This window comes from Phyllobates terribilis, unplaced genomic scaffold, assembly GCF_046119375.1.
Source record: "Phyllobates terribilis strain yellow unplaced genomic scaffold, ASM4611937v1 Scaffold_3__8_contigs__length_932513732, whole genome shotgun sequence".
Lineage (NCBI taxonomy): Eukaryota > Metazoa > Chordata > Amphibia > Anura > Dendrobatidae > Phyllobates > Phyllobates terribilis.
Window position 1 is genome coordinate 53,486,917 of NW_027362763.1, and position 23,497 is coordinate 53,510,413.

Here is a 23,497-nt window from a genome sequence, read left to right on the forward strand (position 1 = left end):
TTTGTCAGCGTGTCTTTTCATACGCTCGGATGACAGAAGGAGTGCGGACCGGGTACTCTCCCATATGGAGGAAAATTTGCTAACGAGAGATTCCGCAGCCGGGTTGTCCACAGAGGTGGAGACAGGAAAAGGAATCCGAGGATGCTGACCAAAGACTACAAAAAACGGGGATTTGGAGGAGGATTCGCTCTCGTGATTATTATAAGAGAACTCGGCCCATGGTAGGAGATCCACCCAGTCAGAATGGTGGGCATTAACGAAGTGCCGGAGGTAACTGGTCAGGTTCTGATTGATCCGCTCCACTTGACCATTGGACTGTGGGTGGTAAGCGGAAGAGAAGTCCAGGGTGACGTCTAGTAGTTTACAAGTGGCTCTCCAGAAACGTGAGGTGAACTGTACCCCACGATCCGACACGATGTGGAGGGGCAGGCCATGAAGACGGAAGATGTGGCGGATAAAGTCTTTAGCCAGCTCGGGTGCAGACGGAAGGCCTGGCAGGGGAATAAAGTGAGCCATCTTGGAAAAGCGGTCAGCGACCACCCAAATGACCGTACAACCGGCAGAGACGGGGAGATCAGTTATAAAGTCCATTGCTATATGCTGCCAGGGGGCAGCAGGTACAGGAAGCGGAAGGAGGCGTCCGGCTGGCAGATGTCTCGGGACTTTGTTGCGGGCGCAGGACACACAGGCAGAAACAAAGTCTATTATGTCCTTGTGCAGGGTAGGCCACCAATAGTGCCGGGCAATAAGCTGGAGGGTCTTTTTCTGACCGGCGTGGCCAGCTAGTTTAGACGAATGGCCCCAGTGTAGGATCTTCTCCCGATCAGGTACTGAAACAAACGTCTTACCGGGAGGGAGACGATTTAGACTCACGGGAGCCACCTGCATTACTCTGGCGGGATCGATGATATGTTTAGGTTCTTCCTCGAGATCGGACACCAGAAAGGATCGGGACAAGGCGTCTGCTTTGACGTTTTTGTCAGCCGGGCAAAAATGAAGAACAAAATCAAAACGAGCAAAAAACAAGGACCACCGGGCTTGGCGCGGGTTAAGTCTCTGGGCATGCTGGAGGTAAGCCAAGTTCTTGTGGTCAGTGTAAATTATTACCGGATGAAGAGCCCCCTCGAGTAGGTAACGCCACTCCTCCAACGCCAGTTTGATGGCCAATAACTCTCGGTCTCCTATGGAATAGTTGCGCTCAGAAGAGGAGAAGAGTTTGGAGAAGAAGCCACAAGTTACCATTCTCCCGGAAGATGATTTTTGAGTAAGTACCGCTCCGGCTCCAGAGGAGGAGGCGTCAACTTCCAGGAAGAACTGCTTGTTGCCGTCCGGGCGATGCAGCACCGGGGCAGAAGAGAAGGCCTGTTTTAGGGAAAGAAAGGCCTCCTCTGCTTCGGGCGGCCACTCTTTGGGATTAGTACCCTTACGGGTGAGTGCGGAAATTGGGGCAGTCCGGGAAGAGAAGTGCGGGATGAAGAGGCAGTAATAGTTGGCGAAGCCCAGGAACCGTTGAATAGCCTTCAACCCCTCTGGTCGGGGCCATTTCTCGATGGCAGACAGTTTCTCAGGATCCATTTGTAGGCCGGTCTGAGAGATAATGTAGCCCAGAAACGGAAGCGAGGTCTGCTCAAAGAGGCACTTCTCATATTTAGCGTAGAGATGGTTCTGCCTGAGCCTGAGCAGGACCTGACGAACGTCCCTCCGGTGAGTCTGGAGATCCGGAGAGAAGACCAAGATGTCGTCCAGGTACACCACTACGCAGGAGTAGAGAAGGTCCCGGAAGATGTCATTGACCAACTCTTGAAAGACGGCAGGAGCGTTACAGAGACCAAAGGGCATTACCAGATATTCATAGTGGCCGTCCCGGGTGTTGAATGCCGTCTTCCATTCATCCCCCTGACGGATACGAACCAGGTTGTACGCCCCACGGAGGTCCAGTTTGGTGAAGATTCTAGCCCCCCTCAGACGATCAAATAACTCCGGAATGAGCGGATGGGGGTACTTATTCTTCACCGTGATCTGGTTAAGGCCTCTATAGTCTATACAGGGACGGAGAGAGCCGTCCTTCTTTTTGACGAAAAAGAAGCCTGCTCCCGCCGGGGAGGTAGATCTCCGAATGAATCCCCTGGCCAGATTTTCCTCAATATATTCGGACATCGACCGGGTCTCAGCAGCGGATAATGGATAAATACGCCCACGGGGAGGAGAAGTACCAGGTAACAGGTCGATAGGACAGTCGTATGGTCTATGAGGGGGTAGTGTCTCTGCCTCCTTTTTATTAAAGACATCAGCATAAGACCAATAAGGAATCGGAAGTCCAGGTAGATTAGCTGGGGTAGGAGAAGGACGGACGGGATGAACGGGAACCAGACAGGTCTTATGGCAGCCCTGTCCCCAGCGAAGGACTTCTCCGGTCTGCCAGTCAAGAACGGGTGCATGTTTCTGGAGCCAAGGTAGGCCTAGCAAGAGGGCGTGAGAGAGTCCAGGCAGAACATGGAAGGAGATACTTTCAGAATGCAGCATTCCCACCTGGAGAGTAATGGATTCGGTGATGAGTTGGATGGGGCGTGGTAAGAGCCCCCCATCCACGGCAGCAACAGACAAGGGTACAGCCAGAGGTTTGGTGGGGATGCGGTATTTCTCTACCAGGGACTGTGAAATAAGATTCCCGGCTGCTCCAGAGTCCAGTTGGGCTAGTTCGAAATAACGGTTCTCCCCGTAGACGATTGAAACTGACAACAGCAGGGATGGAGAGGATTTATTCTTGTCTAGGTGGACCTCTCTGAGCGAACCTAGACACAGGCGTTTCCCGATCTCTCCGGGCAGGCACGGATCCGGTGCTCCTTACTGCCACAGTAGAAGCAGGTCCCCTCGGCACGACGTAAGTCCTGACGGGTCTTGACCATCTTGGTCTGGTCGACCTGCATAGGCTCAGGAGGGTGTACCTGGTTAGAGACAGAAGGAGTGACGGGTTTCTGAAAAGTAGGAGCTAGACGTGGTAACCTCCTCTCACGGGTGACCTCTCTGGCACGCTCCTGGAACCGTAGGTCAATCCGGGTGGCAAGAGTTATTAAGTCATCGAGAGTGGTAGGAATGTCCCGACCGGCAAGTTCATCTTTAATACGGCCGGACAGACCCTCCCAGAAGACGGAAACCAGAGCGTCGTTATCCCAGGCCAGCTCCGAGGCAAGGGTACGGAACCGTATGGCATATTGGCCCACGGTGAGACTTTCCTGACGGAGGCGTAGCAACGATGATGCGGATGAGGTCTTCCGTCCGGGCTCGTCGAAGACTTTCCGGAAAGCCGTGAGAAAAGCAGGCAAGTTGGACACCAGGGGGTCTCCTCTCTCCCATAGAGGATTTAGCCAGGCCAGGGCCTCCCCGGTGAGATGGGACATGATGAATGCAATTTTGGCTCGGTCGGAGTTAAACTGGTGGGACAAAAGTTCAAAGTGCAGGGTGCACTGATTTATGAAGCCCCAAGCCTGAGCGGAGTCGCCTCCGAAGCGAGGAGGTGCAGAAAGCCGGGGTCCATGGTTGGATACCATGGTATTAGTGGGCAGCGGAGCTGCCGGATTGCGAGACATGGCACTGGCGGAGGTTGCTGGTGGAGCAGTCAGAGTGTCCAGGCGAGTATTGACATTCCGCAGGTGACCCAGGATGGACTCCTGTTGGGACCTTTGACGGGACAGTTCATGACACAGGTCCGAGAGCGAGGGAGCTTGGGTGCCACCGGGTTCCATGGCCCGAGCAAACTGTAACGGGTCTGGGAGGCGGAACCTCAGAGCTACTATACAAGGAGGCGGTCCTTGTAAGGGAGCGGGTGGCGACCAGGGAAGACGGGCTGGAAGTCTCAGCAGGTGAACGGGACAGTCTCTGAGTGAACGGGACAGTCTCTGAGTGAACGGGACAGTCTCTGAGTGAACGGGCTGGAGGTCACGGCAAGTGACCGGGGCAGTCTCTAGGTATAGGGTTGGTACGACCTGTGGCGGCTGAAGATAGACGTGAGCTCCCAGGTGAGCAGGCGAGTGTCTCTGGATGATCGGGTGGTCACAGCAAGTGACGGCGGAGCCTCCAGGAAGACCAGCGGACAGGCGACAGATGAGCGCTCCCAGGTGAGCGGGCAGAAGTCTCTGGACAGGCGGGTGGTCACAGCACGTGACGGCAGAGCCTCCGGGTAGGCAAACAGACAGGTAGCAGAAGAGCGCTCCCAGGTGAGCGGGCAGGAGTCACTGGACAGGCAGGTGGTCACAGCACGTGACGGCGGAGCCTCCAGGTAGGCTAGCAGGCAGATAGCAGATGTGCGCTCCCAGGTGAGCGGGCAAGCTGGTCCATAGACAGACTGACAGGAGTTGGAAGGCAGACCGTCGGACCTCAGGCAGGCAGGCAGGTAGCTGATGTGCGCTCCCAGGTGAGCGGGCAGGCTGGTCCTTAGACAGACTGACAGGATTAGTAAGGCAGACCGTCGGACCTCAGACAAGCTGGCAGGTATCAAGTAATCAGGCAGGAATCTGGCAGGTAACTGGCAGGTAACTGGCAACGGGACCTGAGGGCTGAAGCACAGGTGAGACACAGGTGCAAACAACATTGCTCGGGCACCTCCATTTTGGAGGAGGTGCCTTATATACGGTAAAGTCCTCCGGCCATTGGCCGGGGACTCCTTAGGACGGCGCGCGCGGCCCCTTTAAGAGGGAGGGAGGGCGCGCGCGCGCGCCCTAAGCACAGTGGCCGGGAAGGAGCGCGCGCTGCCAGCAGAGCGGGAGAGGGACGCCGGGCACGGAGCAGAGCGGTGAGGGGAACAGCGTCCCTGCCTAGCAGAGGGCAGGGACGCCGGCACTACAGAGTCATTACACACAGAGTGATCTATTATATAGAGTCATTACACACAGAGGGATCTATTATATAGAGTCATTACACACAGAGGGATCTATTATATAGAGTCATTACACACAGAGGGATCTATTATATAGAGTCATTACACACAGAGGGATCTATTATATAGAGTCATTACACGCAGAGGGATCTATTATATAGAGTCATTACACACAAAGGGATCTATTATATAGAGTCATTACACACAGAGGGATCTATTATATAGAGTCATTACACACAAAGGGATCTATTATATAGAGTCATTACACACAGAGGGATCTATTATATAGAGTCATTACACACAGAGGGATCTATTATATAGAGTCATTACACACAGAGGGATCTATTATATAGAGTCATTACACACAAAGGGATCTATTATATAGAGTCATTACACACAGAGGGATCTATTATATAGAGTCATTACACACAGAGTGATCTATTATATAGAGTCATTACACACAGAGGGGTCTATTATATAGAGTCATTACACACAGAGGGATCTATTATATAGTCATTACACACAGAGTGATCTATTATATAGAGTCATTACACACAGAGGGATCTATTATATAGAGTCATTACACACAGAGGGATCTATTATATAGAGTCATTACACACAGAGTGATCTATTTCACGTGTTTATTTCTGTTAATGTTGATGATTATGCCTTACAGCCAATGACAACACAAAAGTCATTATCTCAGTAAATTAGAATGCACCTGCATGAAGCGCAGTTTGTGGCTGGGCTTCATAGTCATAGGGAATGGATAATTTAAAAAAATATATATATATTTAAAAACAACATAACAACAACATAAAAAAACAACAAAAATACATAAAACACCAACAACAACATATCAGGCTATGTTCACACAGCATGTTTTTTTCAGCGTTTTTTGATGCAGTTTATGCAAATTTTCAGCTGCCTTTTGCATTACCAACAAAGTCCATGAAAAAAAAAGAATTCTCTGCTCACACATCATGGTTTTTTTTTTTGTTCAGGATTATGTGCTTTGCATGGTTTTTTGGAAAATAGAGCAGGTCACTTCTTTCAGCATTTTTTCACCCATAGGAAGTAATGGGTGGTGAAAAAAAACACTGAAAAAACACATGAAAAACACACCAAAATTTGTTTCAGCGTTTTTTCAGTGTTTTTGATGCCAAAATAGAATGGGGTTCTTTTTTTCACAGAACTTTATGTACATGCATAAAAAGAGACAAAAGCACAGTGAAAAAAAATGCTGAAAAAAACGCAACAAAACAAATGTATCAAAAAAGCACCAAAATTGCAAGAAAAATCCTGAACAAAATGCCCTTGAAGATCAGGTTTTGCTGTAGAAAATTGATGCAAAAAAAAAAAAAAAAGATGATGTGTGAACATAGCCTAAAAGTACAAATCAATTTCTTTTGTCGGAATGCAAATAAAGTCTAAAAAGCAATCAAATTAACATATTTTATATTGCAACTGTCTGAATTATTAAGATATTATAATATTTATCAAATTCAGTGAATGGCAAAAAGAAAAAAAATGAAAAAAAAAAAAAATCTAAATTTACCTGCAAAAAAAAACTAGATTAAAAAGTGATCAGAAAGATTTTGGGAAACCCAAAAGGTAGAAAGAAATAAAAACTAAAGTCGTACCAGAGTTCAACTCTAGCAAGCTAAAGTGAAAAAAAAAATCAAAAAGTTCTAGCTCTTGGAAGGCGAATGAAGAGGAGACCACTGGGATTCTGCCGCCCAAGAGCCCCGCAAAGACCTGGAGCCGGGACCGGACTGGATGTAAGCGACACTTCTGGGCTCTCTGGGGTGTCTGAGATATGAATCATTCCCTTTGATAAGTAGATGCTGTAATTACAGATCTGCCATTGGAAATGAAGAGTGACATATTCCATTGTGATGTCCCCGCACAGTCTATGGAGACCGCTCCTCGTCAAGGTGAGGACAACATTCTGCGCCTCTTTAATTGCCTGTTGAAGGTAATTCCAGCTATAACCTTTTATCTGGATAAAACGGTTAATTTTAAGAGGAATTCCATGATTAAGTGCCCAAACAACAGTGCCACACCTGTCCACAGGTGGTATATGGTACTGCAGCACATCCTCATAAAGTTCGATAGAGCTGAGCTGCAATACCAGACACATTGGATAAATGCTGGGTCCTCCACCGATCATGAGACGTTTCAGTCCTCCACCGATCATGAGACGTCTCAGTCCTCCACCGATCATGAGACGTCTCGGTCCTCCACCGATCATGAGACGTCTCGGTCTTCCACCGATCATGAGACGTCTCAGTCCTCCACCGATCATGAGACGTCTCAGTCCTCCACCGATCATGAGACGTCTCGGTCCTCCACCGATCATGAGACGTCTCGGTCTTCCACCGATCATGAGACGTCTCGGTCCTCCACCGATCATGAGACGTCTCGGTCCTCCACCGATCATGAGACGTCTCGGTCCTCCACCGATCATGAGACGTCTCGGTCCTCCACCGATCATGAGACGTCTCGGTCCTCCACCGATCATGAGACGTCTCGGTCCTCCACCGATCATGAGACGTCTCGGTCCTCCACCGATCATGAGACGTCTCGGTCCTCCACCGATCATGAGACGTCTCAGTCCTCCACCGATCATGAGACGTCTCAGTCCTCCACCGATCATGAGACGTCTCAGTCCTCCACCGATCATGAGACGTCTCAGTCCTCCTTGAATAGCTAGAAGGGAAGAAAGCTTCATTAGATGGATGTGCACACTGCTATACACCTAAACACCAGGTGGCGCCATAACTATGGAAGAAAAATGTCAACAACTCTTTACTGGATTATTTTTTTTAACAGAAAGTAAATTGCAGATATTTCTCACTTTTTATGATCTATACAATACATGTGATTTGTAATGATGGGATTACCCCTTTAACTCCCTCCCGGTAGTAGGACATACAGGTACAGGCTCAGGAGCTGAGACCGTTCCACACGTAGTGGCTGCCAGCTGTGTTATACAGCCAGCACCCAACTCTAAGAACCTGTCGATCTATGACAATAGCATTTAAATGTGCGCGCACCAACATTCGGGTCCCAGTCGCTGCCCTCTTTGTGCTCCCGTCAAGCCTGGACTTCATAGAAGATCGTTATTGTTACTCGTTATTTTGATGTTTTAATTCCCCAACAGAGACTAAAAAAAATTAATTGAATGGTAGTTTTAAAAAAAAAAATTAACACCCTGCCCCCTTTTTCACAGTCCTAAAATAAGGAAATTAAAAAAAAATATGAAAAAATGATATTCAGTATCTTCCACAAAAGTCCAATCTGCAAAAAAATATTTTAAAAATAGTTAAATACTGTAAGGCTCCGTTCCCATGATCAGTTTTTGCTGAGTTTTTTTATGCAAAAAAACGCACGTAACCTATTTGCTCCTACTGCAAATCTGCAACATCGAAAACTCACCAAAAGCTCATAGTGGGAACGTAAACTAAAGAGACAAAAATCTACACACCTGAATTGTGCTTTTTCTGTTATTTCGTTACACACAAAAAATGGAAAAAAAAAAGCGATTAAAACGTAATATTTAATCCAACATGGTACTGATAAAGTTTACGGCTCGGCATACAAAATTAATTAATTAATTAAAAATAAAAAAAAATCCCTACACAATTTTATTGAAGTTACTACTCTTATAATATGGTGACACAATCCAATTTTCATTTTTTAAATGTACTAAAATTTTAAAAAAAAAACTTTATGTTTGTTATTGCCCTAATCGTATTGATCTGGAGAATCTACCGTAATCGCCAGGTCATTTATTCTGCACATTGTACACTGTAAGGCTATGTGCCCACGATGCAGATTTTTCCTGAGCGTTTCTGCATCTCCCTGGCAGAAAAAAACCATGCGGATTGTACATGCGGATTGTACATGCGGATTGTGCATGCGGATTGTGCATGCGGATTGTACATGCGGATTGTACATGCGGATTGTACATGCGGATTGTACATGCGGATTGTGCATGCGGATTGTGCATGCGGATTGTACATGCGGATTGTACATGCGGATCGTACATGCGGATCGTACATGCGGATTGTCCATGCGGATTGTACATGCGGATTGTACATGCGGATGTGAAGCGTTCTTCACTTGCATTTCCGCATGCGGGTTGACAAGCGATTTTAGCATCACTTGGAAAGTGCTTGACAACTTGGTCACACTATATAATGCAACCGGTATGGATTTATATAGTGTGACCAAGTTAACAGTTAAAAAAAAGAATAAAAATGGTAAAAAATATACATTATACTCACCTTCTGATGGCCCCCGGTCTCCTTTTCCGATACGACAGGTCTTCCCGGTGTCTCGCAATGGTCTAAAAGGACCTTCCATGACGTCATTTAGTCATGTGACAGGTCACAGGACCACCGAAGTCAGCGGTCACGTGACCCGTCACATGACTAAATGACGTCATGGCAGGTCCTTTTAGACCATCGCGAGCCGCCGTGGAGCCAGGACGCATCGTACAGGAGACCGGGGGCCATCAGAAGGTAAGTATAATGTATAGTTTTTATTTTATTATTTTTTTTACAGATTCTATGGTACCCGAGTCTGGATGAGAGTCTCCTCTTCTCCAGAACCGGGTACCATACGCACATTGAATCGCTTAATATCCGCATGTGCACATGTAGTGATGCTGATATTAAGTCAATGCAAGTCAATGGCGGCGAAAACACCACGATTACGCAAAATAATTGGTAGTGCTGCGTATTTTTCCGCAATGATAATCCGCAGCGGAAATTTCCGCAGCATGTACACAGCACATGCGGATTATCATTGGGGAACATGGCAGACCTACTACCAAGCGTTTTTTAAGCGTTTCTGCAGGGGAATTGCCGCTGCGGAAACGCTTAAAAAACGCATAGTGGGCACACAGCCTACAGAAAACAATGGCAAAATTGTTTTTTCCACAATTTCACCGCACTTGGAATTATTTTTTACCGTTTTGGCAAAGTGAATGGTGTCAAAGCTGCAACTTGTCCTGTAAAAAAAAAAAAACAAGCCTTCATATCGGTATGAAGATGGAAAAATAAAAAAAAAATTATTGCTCGTGGAAGAAGATTAGGGAAAAAGTGCAAAATTGAAAATATACAACATCACTCAGATGTCTCAATATATATACTGTATATAGCAACATTGCATGTACATGAGCCTTCAGTACAGACTTGACGACTTTGTATCACTTTGATAACTTTTTTGTTCCAATTTTTGAAAATAAAATAAAATGTGCTGCCATGCTGTGCGAGATATAAGACCTCACCTGCCGTGACAGCCGCAGTAATATGTCATCTGTAGACGAGCTGTCAGCAGCCACTTCTCTGTGTTTTCTTTGCTCATTACGGTCTCTGCAACATGTTTCTTTTTATGATGGAGATCACATGAAAAATTACAGATCTCCACCGACAAAACCCATAGAACAGGTTTATGTTCCCAACGAGCCGGTAAGTGGTGCGGTCACCCGATAGCCCATCTGTCAATGTCACCGGTTCCTCAGAGCTGACACAAGAAGCCACGAGGCCGAGACAAAGCTTGAGTGAGCCATGTATCCAGCCGATGGATAATATAACAGATTAGGAGGGTTTAGTGTCAATGCCACAAATACTAGGAGAAAAGCCGAAGAAGAAGAAGATCATTGACAGGAGGATTTGTAAGGCTGAGGCCATCATCCAGAAGAAGATATTACAGATTCTACTACAACATCGTAAACCCATCTGAGCTTTCTAATTCTGAAGCCACGGACCGTGAAGGGATTGTCCAGTCTAGAAAACCCATTTATTGACCATAATAACTCTAAATTATTGGGGTGTCCTCTGCTCAGATTCTTTATCTCTTGCTTTTAAGTTTCATTTTTGGCTCTTTACACCATCATGCGGCAGAGAGCTCCATAGTCTCACTGCTCTTACAGTAAAGAATCCGCGTCTGTGATTATGATTAAACCTTCTTTCCTCCAGACGTAGAAGATGCCCCCTTGTCCCAGTCTCAGGCCTCAGAGTAAAAAGACCAGTAGAAACAGGGGCGTACATAGGAATCATGGGGCCCCATAGCAGAAGTTCTAATTGGGCCCCCCCCCCCCCCAAAAAAAAAGTAAATAATTGTCGGAGTCACAGAAGAGCAGATCTCACAACTTTCCAGCCTTTACATAGTAATTTTCTTCCTGCTGACATCCTAGATTCCTTTTTTATTGCCCCATAAAGTGTGATGCCAACAAAAGTGTCCCCCAAACACAGTATGATACCCCCATGGTGAATTCCTCCACATTCACAGTATAATGACCCTATTGTACCCCACCTCAACTCCCAAGGCAAAGTATGGTGACCCCAACACAGTATGATCCCCCAACTGTGACCCCCACACAGCCCTCCATGCAGTATAATGGGCCTACATACAGTATAATGGCCCCCACACCTCTCCACACTCCACAGAGTATAATACACTCGCCATGGTCCTCCATACAGTATAAGGCACTCGCCATGGTCCTCCACACCGTATAATGCACTGGCCATGGTCCTCCACACAGTATAATACACTCGCCATGGTCCTCCACACAGTATAATGCACTCGCCATGGTCCTCCACACAGTATAATGCACTGGCCATGGTCCTCCACACAGTATAATGCACTCGCCATTATCCTCCATACAGTATAATGCACTCACCATGGTCCTCTATTTAGTATAATGCACTCACCATGGTCCTCCACACAGTATAAGACACTCGCCATGGTCCTCAACACACTATAAGACACTCTCCAAGGTCCTCCACACAGTATAATGCACTCGCCATGGTCCTCCACACTGTATAATGCACTCGCCATGGTCCTCCACGCAGTATAATGCACTCGCCATGGTCCTCCACGCAGTATAATGTACTCCCCATGGTCCTCCACGCAGTATAATGCTCTCCCCATGGTCCTGTATGCAGTATAGTGCACTCGCCATGGTCCTCCACACAGTATAATGCACTCTCCATGGTCCTCCAAGCAGTATAATGAACTCCCCATGGTCCTCCAAGCAGTATAATGCTCTCCCCATGGTCCTTTATGCAGTATAATGCACTCGCCATGGTCCTCCACACAGTATAATGCACTCGCCATGGTCCTCCACACAGTATAAGACACTTGCCATGGTCCTCCACACAGTATAAGACACTCGTCATGGTCCTCCACACGGTATAAGACACTCGTCATGGTCCTCAACACAGTATAAGACACTCGCCATGGTCCTCCGCACAGTATAATGTGACGCGCCCCCTGGGCCGGGTAGGGAACCCGGAACCGGGCCTTTTGTGCGATGCTGTGGGTTGTAGTCACCGTGGCGGTGACCCGGTCCCGTGGCTCAGGGTGGTCAAACCAGTGGCAGTCTATTTATGGGGTTTTTGTGGTTTAATGTCCGACTACGCCACCCGTGGATTGCGGTCAGGATGAACCGCCGCTGCAGGGCAGACTGCTGAGGCTGGAGTTGTGGGTGCAGCAGAGTGTAGTACAACTCCCCACGGGAGGAGTATAGCCTCAGGGCAGTGTAGAGTGATGATGGTGGTTGTGGTGCGGGGCGTCCCAGTACTAGTAGTGCTGATGCGGTGAGAAAGCACAGAGACAAGGTGTTGCAGTTCAGGTTCTTTACTCACAGTTCTCATCCAGGTCACTTGTGCACAGATAGGACCGCCCGAGCCGTGCTGTGTCCACCAGGCAGGGGGCTCGATCATCCCCCAGGCAATTCCGGAGTGTGGCACAGGACTCCCTTCTATCCTTTCGTCAGCCGTGCCCCACCAGTGACACTACTTCTGTCCAGCTGCCTTGGGTCTTCTCCTGGGAGGACTGGGTGTCCACTTCCCTGACCCTATGTGGTGTGCCTTTCTAGTAGGTGTAGTGAGGGGTCGCACCAGTAAATGGTCACGACCGCCGGTCCTTGGTTAAGGATTAGTCGCATCCCACAACTTGGGATCCGGTACCCTGTTCTGCCAACCCGTCACCCGTAATCTCCTGTGTCCTTAGGGTTCCTTCTGCCTTCGTGTCTCTGGGCCTTTCTACACTTTGGGTACTTCTCTTTCTTTGCTGTTCCTTTCTGTTTCTGATCCCTTCTTTTTCTGTTCCTTCCTTCTGGCTCCGGCCTTCACCCAAGGCCTGCCTCGTGGGGCTGGGCCCAGACTGAGCCACAGCTCCCTGTCAGCCCTCTCTGGCTGAACTCCTTCTCTTCTCCTCCTGACTGTCTGACCTTCTTCTCTTTTCCCACCAGAACTAAGATGGTGCCCAACTTATATACCCTCCCCTAGTGTATGAGCCCAGGTGACTTGCAACCAATGGGCTCCTACCTATGCCCAGAAACCGTCCCCTTCTGCTCCTATATCACTGGGTTTTCCTCCCCCCTCCCCACTCCAGCCAGGGACATGTTCTGTCGTGCCTGCATTACTGTACTAATGGGAGCACCGTTGAGCTGTCCCCCGGAAATGGGGTGTGTGTGATGCATGCAGCTAACTGAGTCCCGGTCCACACACCATCCTTACCCGGGAGTGGGATATCACACCTCTGGTTGAGGTGCAATACCTCTGTAGCGACCGAACCCTCGGGGCGCTACATTCCCCCCCGGTAAACCACAGCACGTCCTCGGGCTGGAAAAGAGCAAAGACAATTCAAAAACATACAAAATTTTTAGAATGCATTCGCATATAAGACAATAACCATTTAACCCCTCCCTTTGTGGGAGGCACTTTTCTCTTTCAACAGATATTACACATATAAAATACCATAAAACTCTTTTAGCAGCATATAAAACTTTTCAGTATAAAACATTCTCAAGTAAAACACATTCTTGGGTACTGGCCGCCATGCAACTTGCGACCAGGTGTCCTTTCTTCTTAAAGGTGCAACAGTCCAGTAAACTTGTCTTGAGGTAGACGTTGCAGTCTTTTTTATAAAACCAGTAGGGGGCGCTTTAGGAAGCGTAACTATTTACAGGGACGGCCGCTCTCAGTCCTCGGCCAGGTAGGGAGGGGGGTGGCTGTTCTCAGTCCCCAGCCAGATTAGGGAAAAGGGATGGGGCAATTTTTATTAGTTAACTGTCCCAACGGGGACCACACTCTCAGTGGAAACAGTCCCACAACAGTTCTTATACCCTGACGGGTAACTACATACATTTGTGCGCTGCCACTTTTCAGTAGTGGTGTCCTCCTTGCGCACCTTCTTCCGGGTAGTCTTCAGGCCCGTCCTGGCCCTCTGGGTACTCGGGGTCCGAGTGGTACTGCTCCTCCTCTCTTACCACTCTATGGACGTGGAGGGCGTACAGTCCTTTTGCACCCTTGTGCCGGGTGTAGGTGACCACGTCGCCAGGGTATAAATCTCGTCCGCGATGTCCCTCTGGCAGGTGGCTCTCGACGTCCCTGCGGGTCACAAAGACGTCGTCGGTGGTTTTAGGGTCCTTGATGAAGCCCCAGCCGCGATCCATCTGAAACTTCACCACGGTCCCGGTGACTCTGGGACCGCTGGCAGCTCGGGGTTTCTGTCGGGCTCTTCTTTTCTGCTCCGCACTCCGTGCTTGGAGCCGCTCCTCCCTGACACGTCGCTCCTGCCACTCCCTCTCAAATGTCGCCAGCTGTTGGCGGCAGGACTCCAGTCGACGGGCTGCGTCCCCCCGGGTTTCCTGGGTGAACCCCATCAGGTTTTCTCCAGTGGGGTCCCACTCGAACTGGGCGTCCTCCAGTGAGGGATGGCTTATCTCTCTGGGCTCCGGAGCCGGTATCAGAGGTTCACGCGGGGGCTGGTCTCTCCATTGGTGGCTGCTGATCAGGTCGGTCGGCCATACCAGGGGCAGTCCGTCCGGGCCGGTGTGCTGGGCGAATAGATCCGCGCCCAGGGGCAGTATGGCAGGGGGCCCCGGTTCGGGAACAGCGCCCGGGGGCACTCGTCCTGGCGACCAGGCCGGTGGGCGTCTTCCGGTTGTGCCCGGGAGTGGCACCGTCAAGGAAGGGGGCGCTCGTGAGGCTGTGGCGCCCGGGTGCACGAGGCCTTGCGACCAGGCCTGTGACGTCTGTCTTTCGACCGCGCCCGAGGTTAAAGGGCACGGCGCAGGGCGGGGCGTAGCCGCGGCTCTTGCCGCCTGAGGCCTAGCCGGGAGTAGCGGAGGCATGGTGGCAGGTACGGTCCCCGGGGCTTCGGGTCCCGCAACGGGAGGCGGGGGCAGGCTTGCGGCCTCAGGGCTTTTGGTGATGATGTCCCCGTTACCTGCCTCGGTCTTTATGGCCTCCTCCGCGGCGTCGTCCCCGGACTCCGGTCCACCTTCACCGCCCTCAGAGGCAGGCGTGCGGCTGACCGGTGGTAGCGCCTCCTGCGGTCGGGTCACGGCTTGCCGAGCCAACTCCTCCCTCCACCCAGCGATCACATCCCGCTGTGCCCGGACCATCCTCCAGTCCAGGTCTTCTAGCGCAGCTTGCGCATGCTCCGGGTCTCTGGGGAGCTGTGCCAGCAACTCTGTCAGGCTGCATGGCGGTTCAGCCTGCAACAGTCTACGGACCTAGGTGCTTGTGGTGTTTGGTGTTCCTTCCATTCCCGGGTGCGGTCTGTCCAGACTGATCCAGACCGCACCCTGCCCCACAGATTTCTTTCCTGTCTGCCCCCATTGGGGGTGGTCTTGGGGCCATCTGCTGACAATCACTTTCAGGGGCAGCTCCCCCACGTTGATGGACATCTCTACAGCCGCACTCATGGCTGTTGTGGGCGGGCTCCTTCTTTGGCGCCATTCTGGGACCTGGCCCACAATGGGAGGTGGCTTCCTGTTGTCTTTTGGCGCGCACATTATGGGGTCCGTTCTGCTGGGGCGGGCGCCATTTTCGACACAGTCAATTTCAATTAAACAGTCTCTTTCTCTTCAGGCGCGCAATACCCATTTGTGGCGGGTTGGTAACGATCCTGCCGACTACGCCAAAGTTGACGCGCCCCCTGGGCCGGGTGGGGAACTCGGAACCGGGCCTTTTGTGGGATGCTGTGGGTTGTAGTCACCGTGGCGGCGACCCGGTCCTGTGGCTCAGGGTAGTCAAACCAGTGGCAGTCTATTTATGGTGTTTTTGTGGTTTAATGTCCGACTACGCCACCCGTGGATTGCGGTCAGGATGAACCGCCGCTGCAGGGCAGACCGCTGAGGCTGGTGTTGTGGGTGCAGCAGAGTGTAGTACAACTCCCCACGGGAGGAGTATAGCCTCAGGGCAGTGTAAAGTGATGATGGTGGTTGTGGTGCGGGGCGTCCCAGTACTAGTAGTGCTGACGCGGTGAGAAAGCACAGAGACAAGGTGTTGCAGTTCAGGTTCTTTACTCACAGTTCTCATCCAGGTCACTTGTGCACAGATAGGACTGCCCGAGCCGTGCTGCGTCCACCAGGCAGGGGGCTCGATCAACCTCCAGGCAATTCCGGAGTGTGGCACAGGACTCCCTTCTATCCTTTCGTCAGCCGTGCCCCACCAGTGACACTACTTCTGTCCAGCTGCCTTGGGTCTTCTCCTGGGAGACCTGGGTGTCCACTTCCCTGACCCTATGTGGTGTGCCTTTCTAGTAGGTGTAGTGAGGGGTCGCACCAGTAAATGGTCACGACCGCTGGTCCTTGGTTAAGGATTAGTCGCCTCCACCAACTTGGGATCCGGTACCTTGTTCTGCCAACCCGTCACCCGTAATCTCCTGGGCCTTTGGGGTTCCTTCTGCCTTCGTGTCTCTGGGCCTCTCTTGGTGTTCTCTTCCTTCTTACTTTCCTCTCTGTTCCTTTCTGTTTCCGTTCCTTTCCTCTGGCTCCGGTCTCCACTCCAGGCCTGCCTCGTGGAGCTGGGCCCAGACTGAGCCACAGCTCCCTGTCAGCCCTCTCTGGCTGAATTCCTTCTCTTCTCCTCCTGACTGTCTGACCTTCTTATCTTTTCCCACCAGAACTAAGATGGTGCCCACCTTATATACCCTCCCCTAGTGTATGAGCCCAGGTGACTTGCAACCAATGGGCTCCTACCTATGCCCAGAAACCGTCCCCTTCTGCTCCTACATCACTGGGTTTTCCTCCCCCCTCCCCACTCCAGCCAGGGACATGTTCTGTCGTGCTTGCATTACTGTACTAATGGGAGCACCGTTGAGCTGTCCCCCGGAAATGGGGTGTGTGTGATGCATGCAGCTAAGTGAGTCCCGGTCCACACACCATCCTTACCCGGGAGTGGGATATCACACCTCTGGTTGAGGTGCAATACCTCTGTAGTGACCGAACCCTTGGGGCGCTACAAATGCACTCGCCATGGTCCTCCATACAGTATAATGCACTCGCCATGGTCCTTCACGCAGTATAATGCACTCGCTACGGTCGTCTACGCAGTATAATGCTCTCTCCATGGTCCTGTATGCAATATAATGCATTCGCCATGGTCCTCCACACAGTATAATGCACTCCCTATGGTCCTCCACACAGTATAATGCACTCCCCATGGTCCCCCACGCAGTATAATGCTCTCCCAATGGTCCTCAACACAGTATAATGCACCCCATGGTCCTGTACGCAGTATAATGCAGCCCCCCATAGGGTAAAATGCAGCTTCCCCCCACCATAGGGTAACATGCAGCCCCCGTCCTCCAGTTTTATCAGTACTCACTGATTTATAAATAAATATACACTTACCGCTCCTTGTTCCCCGCTGCTTCAGTCTCTGCAGCACATCTCTGTCATCACCTCAGCAGCTGCCAGCTCCACTGTCTGACACAGCATGGCGCGTCAGAAGCAGAGGAGCAATGATGGGAGAGAGAGTGTCACATGACGTTCCCTCCTCCATCATTGCTATCAACCAGGGCCGACTCCAGGTTTTCGTGGGCCCCGGGCGAAAGAGTCTCAGTGGCCCCTTTAATACAGCATTCATGATGCACAGATACAACGGAGAAATATAGGTATACAACACAGGGCCCAGGCTGTCCCCTCATCCTTCATATATGTAGACATGCACACACACAGTACGCAGACGCGCACACACACAGTACGCAGACATGCACACACAATACGCAGACATGCACACACACAGTATGCAGACATGCACACACACATAGTACGCAGACATGCACTCACACAGTATGCAGACATGCACACACATAGTACGCAGACATGCACACACACAGTACGCAGACATGCACACACACAGTACACAGACATGCACACACACAGTACGCAGACATGCACACACACAGTACACAGACATGCACACACACAGTACGCAGACATGCACACACACAGTATGCAGACATGCACACACACATAGTACGCAGACATGCACACACACAGTACGCAGACATGCACACACACAGTACGCAGACATGCACACACACAGTACGCAGACATGCACACACACAGTACGCAGACATGCACACACACAGTACGCAGACATGCACACACACATAGTACGCAGACATGCACACACATAGTACACAGATGACTCGCCCCCTGGGCCGTGGGGCACTTGGAGCCGGGCAATAGGGAGACGATGGGGGTAGTAGTGGCGACCCGGTCCCGTGGCTCAGGGTGGTCAGACCAGTGGTAGTCCCTTTATAAGTTTTAAGTGATGTCCGACTACGCCACCCGTGGATTGCGGTTATTATGAACCGCCGCTGCAAGGTAATCCCCTGAGGCTGATGGTGTACGCAGCTGAGGTTGTTTAACTCCCCACGGGAAGAGTGTAGCCCCAGGGTTGTGCAATAGATGATGGGGGTGATGGTGCAGGGAGTCCCAGTACCGGTAGTGCTGGAGAAGCGAGAAAGTACACAGACAACGTACTGCAATCCAATGTCTTTTACTCACAGTTCATGTGCTCCGGGTCACTTCTGTACAGGTAGTGACCGCCCGAGCCGTGCTGCGTCCACCAGGTGTGGGGCTCGGTCAACTCCCAGGCAGTTCAGAAGTCTGGCTCAGGACCCCCTTTTGTCCTTTCTCTGGCCTGCCTCACCAGTGACCCACTTTTGTCCAGCTGCTGCGGATCTGCGCGGGTAAACGTGGGCCCCGTTCCCCGCTGTCCTATATGGTGCCTTCCTAGCAGGTTTGATGAGGTGTCGCACCAATAAATGATCACGACCTCCGGTCTTTGGCTGAGGGTAGTTTCTTCTCCACCAACTTGGGATCCGGTACCCTTAATCTGCCTGACCCTTCACCCGGTAATCTCATGGGTTCTTAGGGTCCCTTCCATCTTCTTGTTCCTGAGCCCTTCTGTTTCTCTGTCTCTTCTCCTTCTTTCCTGTTCCTTCTCTTCTCAGGCCCCGACCTTTTCTCTAGGCCTGCCTCTGAGCAGAGCTCCTACAGAGCCTCTGCTCCCTGTCTTCTCTGACTGAGCTGAACTCGACTGAACTCAGATCTAAGATGGTGCCCACCTTTTATACTTCCCTCTAAAGCATGAGCCCAGGTGACCAGCAACCAATGGGCTCCTGTCTTCATCAGGGCCCCCCTCCTGCTCCACCGGCGCTGCTTAATTGACTGCACCTCATCAGGGCCCCCTCGGGGCCTCCTTTCATCAGTGCCCCTCTCGGGGACTGCCTTCATCAGGGCCTCCCTTCATCAGGACCCCTTCTTCATCGGGCCCCCCTCCTGCACCCCCCGCTCCGCTGCCTGATTGCCGTCGCTGGCTCCCCGGCACTGTTTTCAGGCATGGCCGCGCGCTGTGCGCTGTGCTGCTGTGTCTGCTAGTAATGACGGCAGGGGCGACACAAGCACAATTAAAGGCGCAGTGTCGCCCCTGCCGTGTCATTACTACAATACACAGCCGCACAGCGCACTGCGCGCTGCCATGCCTGAAGACAGTGCCGATGGGTGGCGGCAGCAATCAAGCAGCTGAGCAGGGAGTGCAGGAGGGGGGCGACTGCTATGGGGCCCCCCCAGCTCACGGGCCCCATAGCAGTCGCGTGGCCTGCCGCCATTGGCGGTACGCCACTGAGTAGAAAGGTCTTTGTACTGTCCCCTCATATACTTGTACATAGTAATAAGATCACCCCTAAGCCTTCTTTTTTCCACAGTAAATAACCCCAAGTGTAATAACCTGTCTTGGTATTGCAGACCCCCCAGTCCTCTAATAACCTTGGTCGCTCTTCTCTGCACCCGCTCTAGTTCAGCTATGTCTTTCTTATACACCGGAGACCAGAACTGTACAGAGTATTCTAAGTGTGGTCGCACTAGTGACTTGTATAGAGGTAAAATTATGTTCTCCTCATGAGCATCTATGCTTCTTTTAATGCATCCCATTATTTTATTTGCCTTTGCAGCAGCTGCCTGACACTGGCCACTAAACGTGAGCTTGTCATCCACCAATACACCCAGGTCTTTTTCAGTGACAGCTTTGCCCAGTGTTTTACAATTAAGTATACAACTATACATTTTATTTCCTCTGCCCAAGTGTATTACCTTACATTTATCCCCATTAAAGCTCATTTGCCATTTATCAGCCCAAGCTTCTAGCTTACGTAGATCCTCCTGAAATATAAAATTGTCCTCCTCTGTATTGATTACCCTGCAGAGTTTAGTGTCATTTGCAAATATTGAAATACTACTCTGTATGCCCCCTACAAGGTCATTAATAGATATGTTAAAAAGAAGGGGGCCCAATACTGACCCCTGTGGTACCCCACTGTTAACTGAGACCCAGTCTGAGTGTGTTCCATTAATAACCACCCTTTGTTTCCTATCACTGAGACAATTCTTAACCCACATACATATATTTTCCCCTATCCCCATTGTTCTCATTTTATGTATCAACCTTTTGTGTGGAACCGTATCAAAAGCTTTGGAAAAGTCCATATACACAACATCCACTGCATTTCCTTGGTCCAGTCCAGAACTTGCCTCCTCATAAAAGCTGATCAGATTAGTTTGACAGGAACGGTCCCTCGTAAACCCATGTTGATATTGGGTCATGAGGTTATTCTTCTTCAGATACTCTAATATAGCATCTCTTAGGAAACCCTCCAGGATTTTACCCACAGTAGAGGTTAAGCTTACCGGCCTATAATTTCCAAGTTTGTTTTTTGTCCCCTTTTTGAATATTGGCACCACATTTGCTATACGCCAGTCCTGTGGTACAGACCCCATTATTATGGAATCTTTAAGGATTAAAAATAATGGTCTATCTATGACGTTACTTAACTCCTGCAGTACTCGCGGGTGTATCCCGTCCGGGGATTTGTTAACTTTAGTGATTTTTAGACGCACTTCCTGCTGGGTTAAGCAAGTGACATTTAATGGAGAATTTTTGTTATCACTGATCATGTTTTCTGTCATGCGATTTTCTTGTGTAAATACGGTTGAAAAAAAATCATTTAGCATATTGGCTTTTTCCTCATCCTCATCCACCATTTCACCCAGACTATTCTTAAGGGGGCCAACACTATCATTTTTTAGTTTTTTTACTATTTATGTAGTGAAAGAATATTTTGGGATTATTTTTACTTTCTATGGCAGTGAGTCTCCGTCTCAATTTTTGCTGCCTTGATTTGGTTTTTACAGTGTTTATTTAATGCCTCATCACTACCTACTTGCTTTAGTTCTCTAAATGCTTTTTTTTTGTCACTTATTGCGCCCCTTACAGCTCTATTTAGCCATAGTGGTTTCCTCCTATTTCTAGCATGTTTATTCCCATAGGGTATATATTGTGCACAGGTCCTATTCAGGATACTAATAAATGTCTCCCATTTGCTTTGTGTAGCTTTATGTCTCAGGATATCGTCCCAGTTTATTGCACTAAGATCATCTCTCAACCGTTGGAAATTTGCCTTCCTGAAGATTATGTCCTTGTAACCCCTCTACTACACATCTTATTAAAGGATACATGAAAACGTATTATTTTGTGACCACTATTACCCAAGTGACCCCCAACTCGTATATTTGATATGCGGTCTGGCCTATTGGTTAATATTAGGTCTAGCAGTGCCCCCCTTCTTGTTGGGTCCTGAACCAGTTGTGAAAGGTAGTTGTCTCTCATAGTAGTCAAAAACCTATTACCTTTGCTTGAACTACAGGTTTCTGTTCCCCAATGTATTTCAGGGTAGTTAAAATCTCCCATAATAATGACTTCTCCTTGAGTCGCTGCTTCATCTATTTGCTTTACGAGGATATTCTCCGCTGCTTCCATTATTTTTGGAGACGTATAACAAACCCCTATCAGTAATTTATTATTTTTTCCCCCTCCCCTTATCTCCACCCACAGGGACTCTACATTTTCATTAGATTCACATATATTCTCACGCAAGATGGGTTTTAAGGATGATTTTACATATAAACACCCCCCCCTCGCTTGTTTGTACGGTCATTTCTGAACAGACTATAGCCCTGTAAATTAACTGCCCAGTCATGGCTCTCGTCCAGCCACGTCTCAGATATCCCTACCATGTCAATTATTATCCAGCAAAATTAATTCTAATTCCTCCATTTTCTTGGTGAGGCTTCTGGCATTAGTGTACATGCATTTTATGTATCTCTCTGTACCTCTATTCCTTCTTACTATATTGACTGTTCTAACCCCACCCCCAATTTCTTTATTTGTGCCCAGGGCACTATCTGCACTATCTTCCCCACCTATAAAATGAATACCCATCCCCCCAATCCCTAGTTTAAACACTCCTCCAACCTTCTAGCCATTTTCTCCCCCAGCACAGCTGCACCCTCCCCATTGAGGTGCAGCCCGTCCCTAGCGTAGAGTCTGTAGCCAACTGAGAAGTCGGCCCAGTTCTCCAGGAACCCAAATCCCTCCTTCCTACACTAATTCCCTGAAATCATCTTTAAGGACCTTCCACTTTCCTCTAACTTTGTCATTTGTGCCAATGTGCACCATGACCGCTGGGTCCTCACCAGCCCCTCCCAGTAATCTGTCAACCCGATCAGCGATGTGGCGGATTCGAGCGCCGGGTAGGCAGCACACTGTTTGACGATCCCTGTCTTAGTGACAGATTGCCCTATCTGTTCCCCTAATAATTGAGTTCCCCACTACCAGCACCTGCCTGGCCTGCCCTGCTCTCCTATTTCCCCCTTTACTGGAGCTGACACTCCTCCGGCTTTCAGGGGACATGCCTTGCTGCAGCAGTAGTACCCCTGTACCGACACCGCCCTCATCTGCCAACTTTGCAAACTTATTGGGGTGTGCCAGATCAGGACTAGCCTCCCTGGCACTCTTCCCTCTACCCCCCCTTCTAACTGTCACGCAGCTAGCTGCCTCACTGTCCTGCAGCTCCCGACTACCACCCTCCCCCACATCTGCCCCAGTGAGCAGCAGACTCCTTTCCATATTGTCTATGGATCTCAGTGTTGCCAGCTGCTCATTTAGATCCAGTACCTGGGCTTCCAAACGCACAATGTGCACACATCTTGCACAGCAGTATGCACCCACGACCGTCTGTTCAAGGATTGCATACATGTGGCAAGATGTACACTGGATAGCATTGTCAATAATGGAGCTCATTTCCTAATGGGGATTGCACTAGACAGAAATGTTAAGTAAAAAGAAATGTAAAGAATTAAGAAAATACAGACAGCAATTCAGTCCAAATTCTTCCCATCCAAACTCCCTGAATCCAAAGTCAGTCACTGAATCACAAGTCACACACTTACTTCCGTTTGCACTT

At 49.6% G+C, this 23,497-nt stretch overlaps 1 protein-coding gene across 4 annotated transcripts in view; it reads right to left on the reverse strand.

Moving 5' to 3' along the window:
* Positions 1–23,497, reverse strand: part of LOC141257918 (uncharacterized) — a 160,457-nt gene that overhangs the window by 78,403 nt on the left and 58,557 nt on the right. For 2 of the 4 annotated variants that reach the window (XM_073672926.1, XM_073672925.1), the window contains exon 2: positions 5,513–7,585. The exons of 1 other annotated variant lie outside the window; for it this stretch is intronic. In XM_073672926.1, coding sequence (XP_073529027.1) covers positions 6,555–7,559 — 1,005 coding nt within the window. In that variant the 5' untranslated portion in view covers positions 7,560–7,585 and the 3' untranslated portion in view covers positions 5,513–6,554. Of the gene's footprint in view, positions 1–5,512; positions 7,586–9,853; positions 9,894–23,497 lie in introns of those variants that run through there. One more of the 4 variants, XM_073672927.1, reaches the window with a different exon arrangement.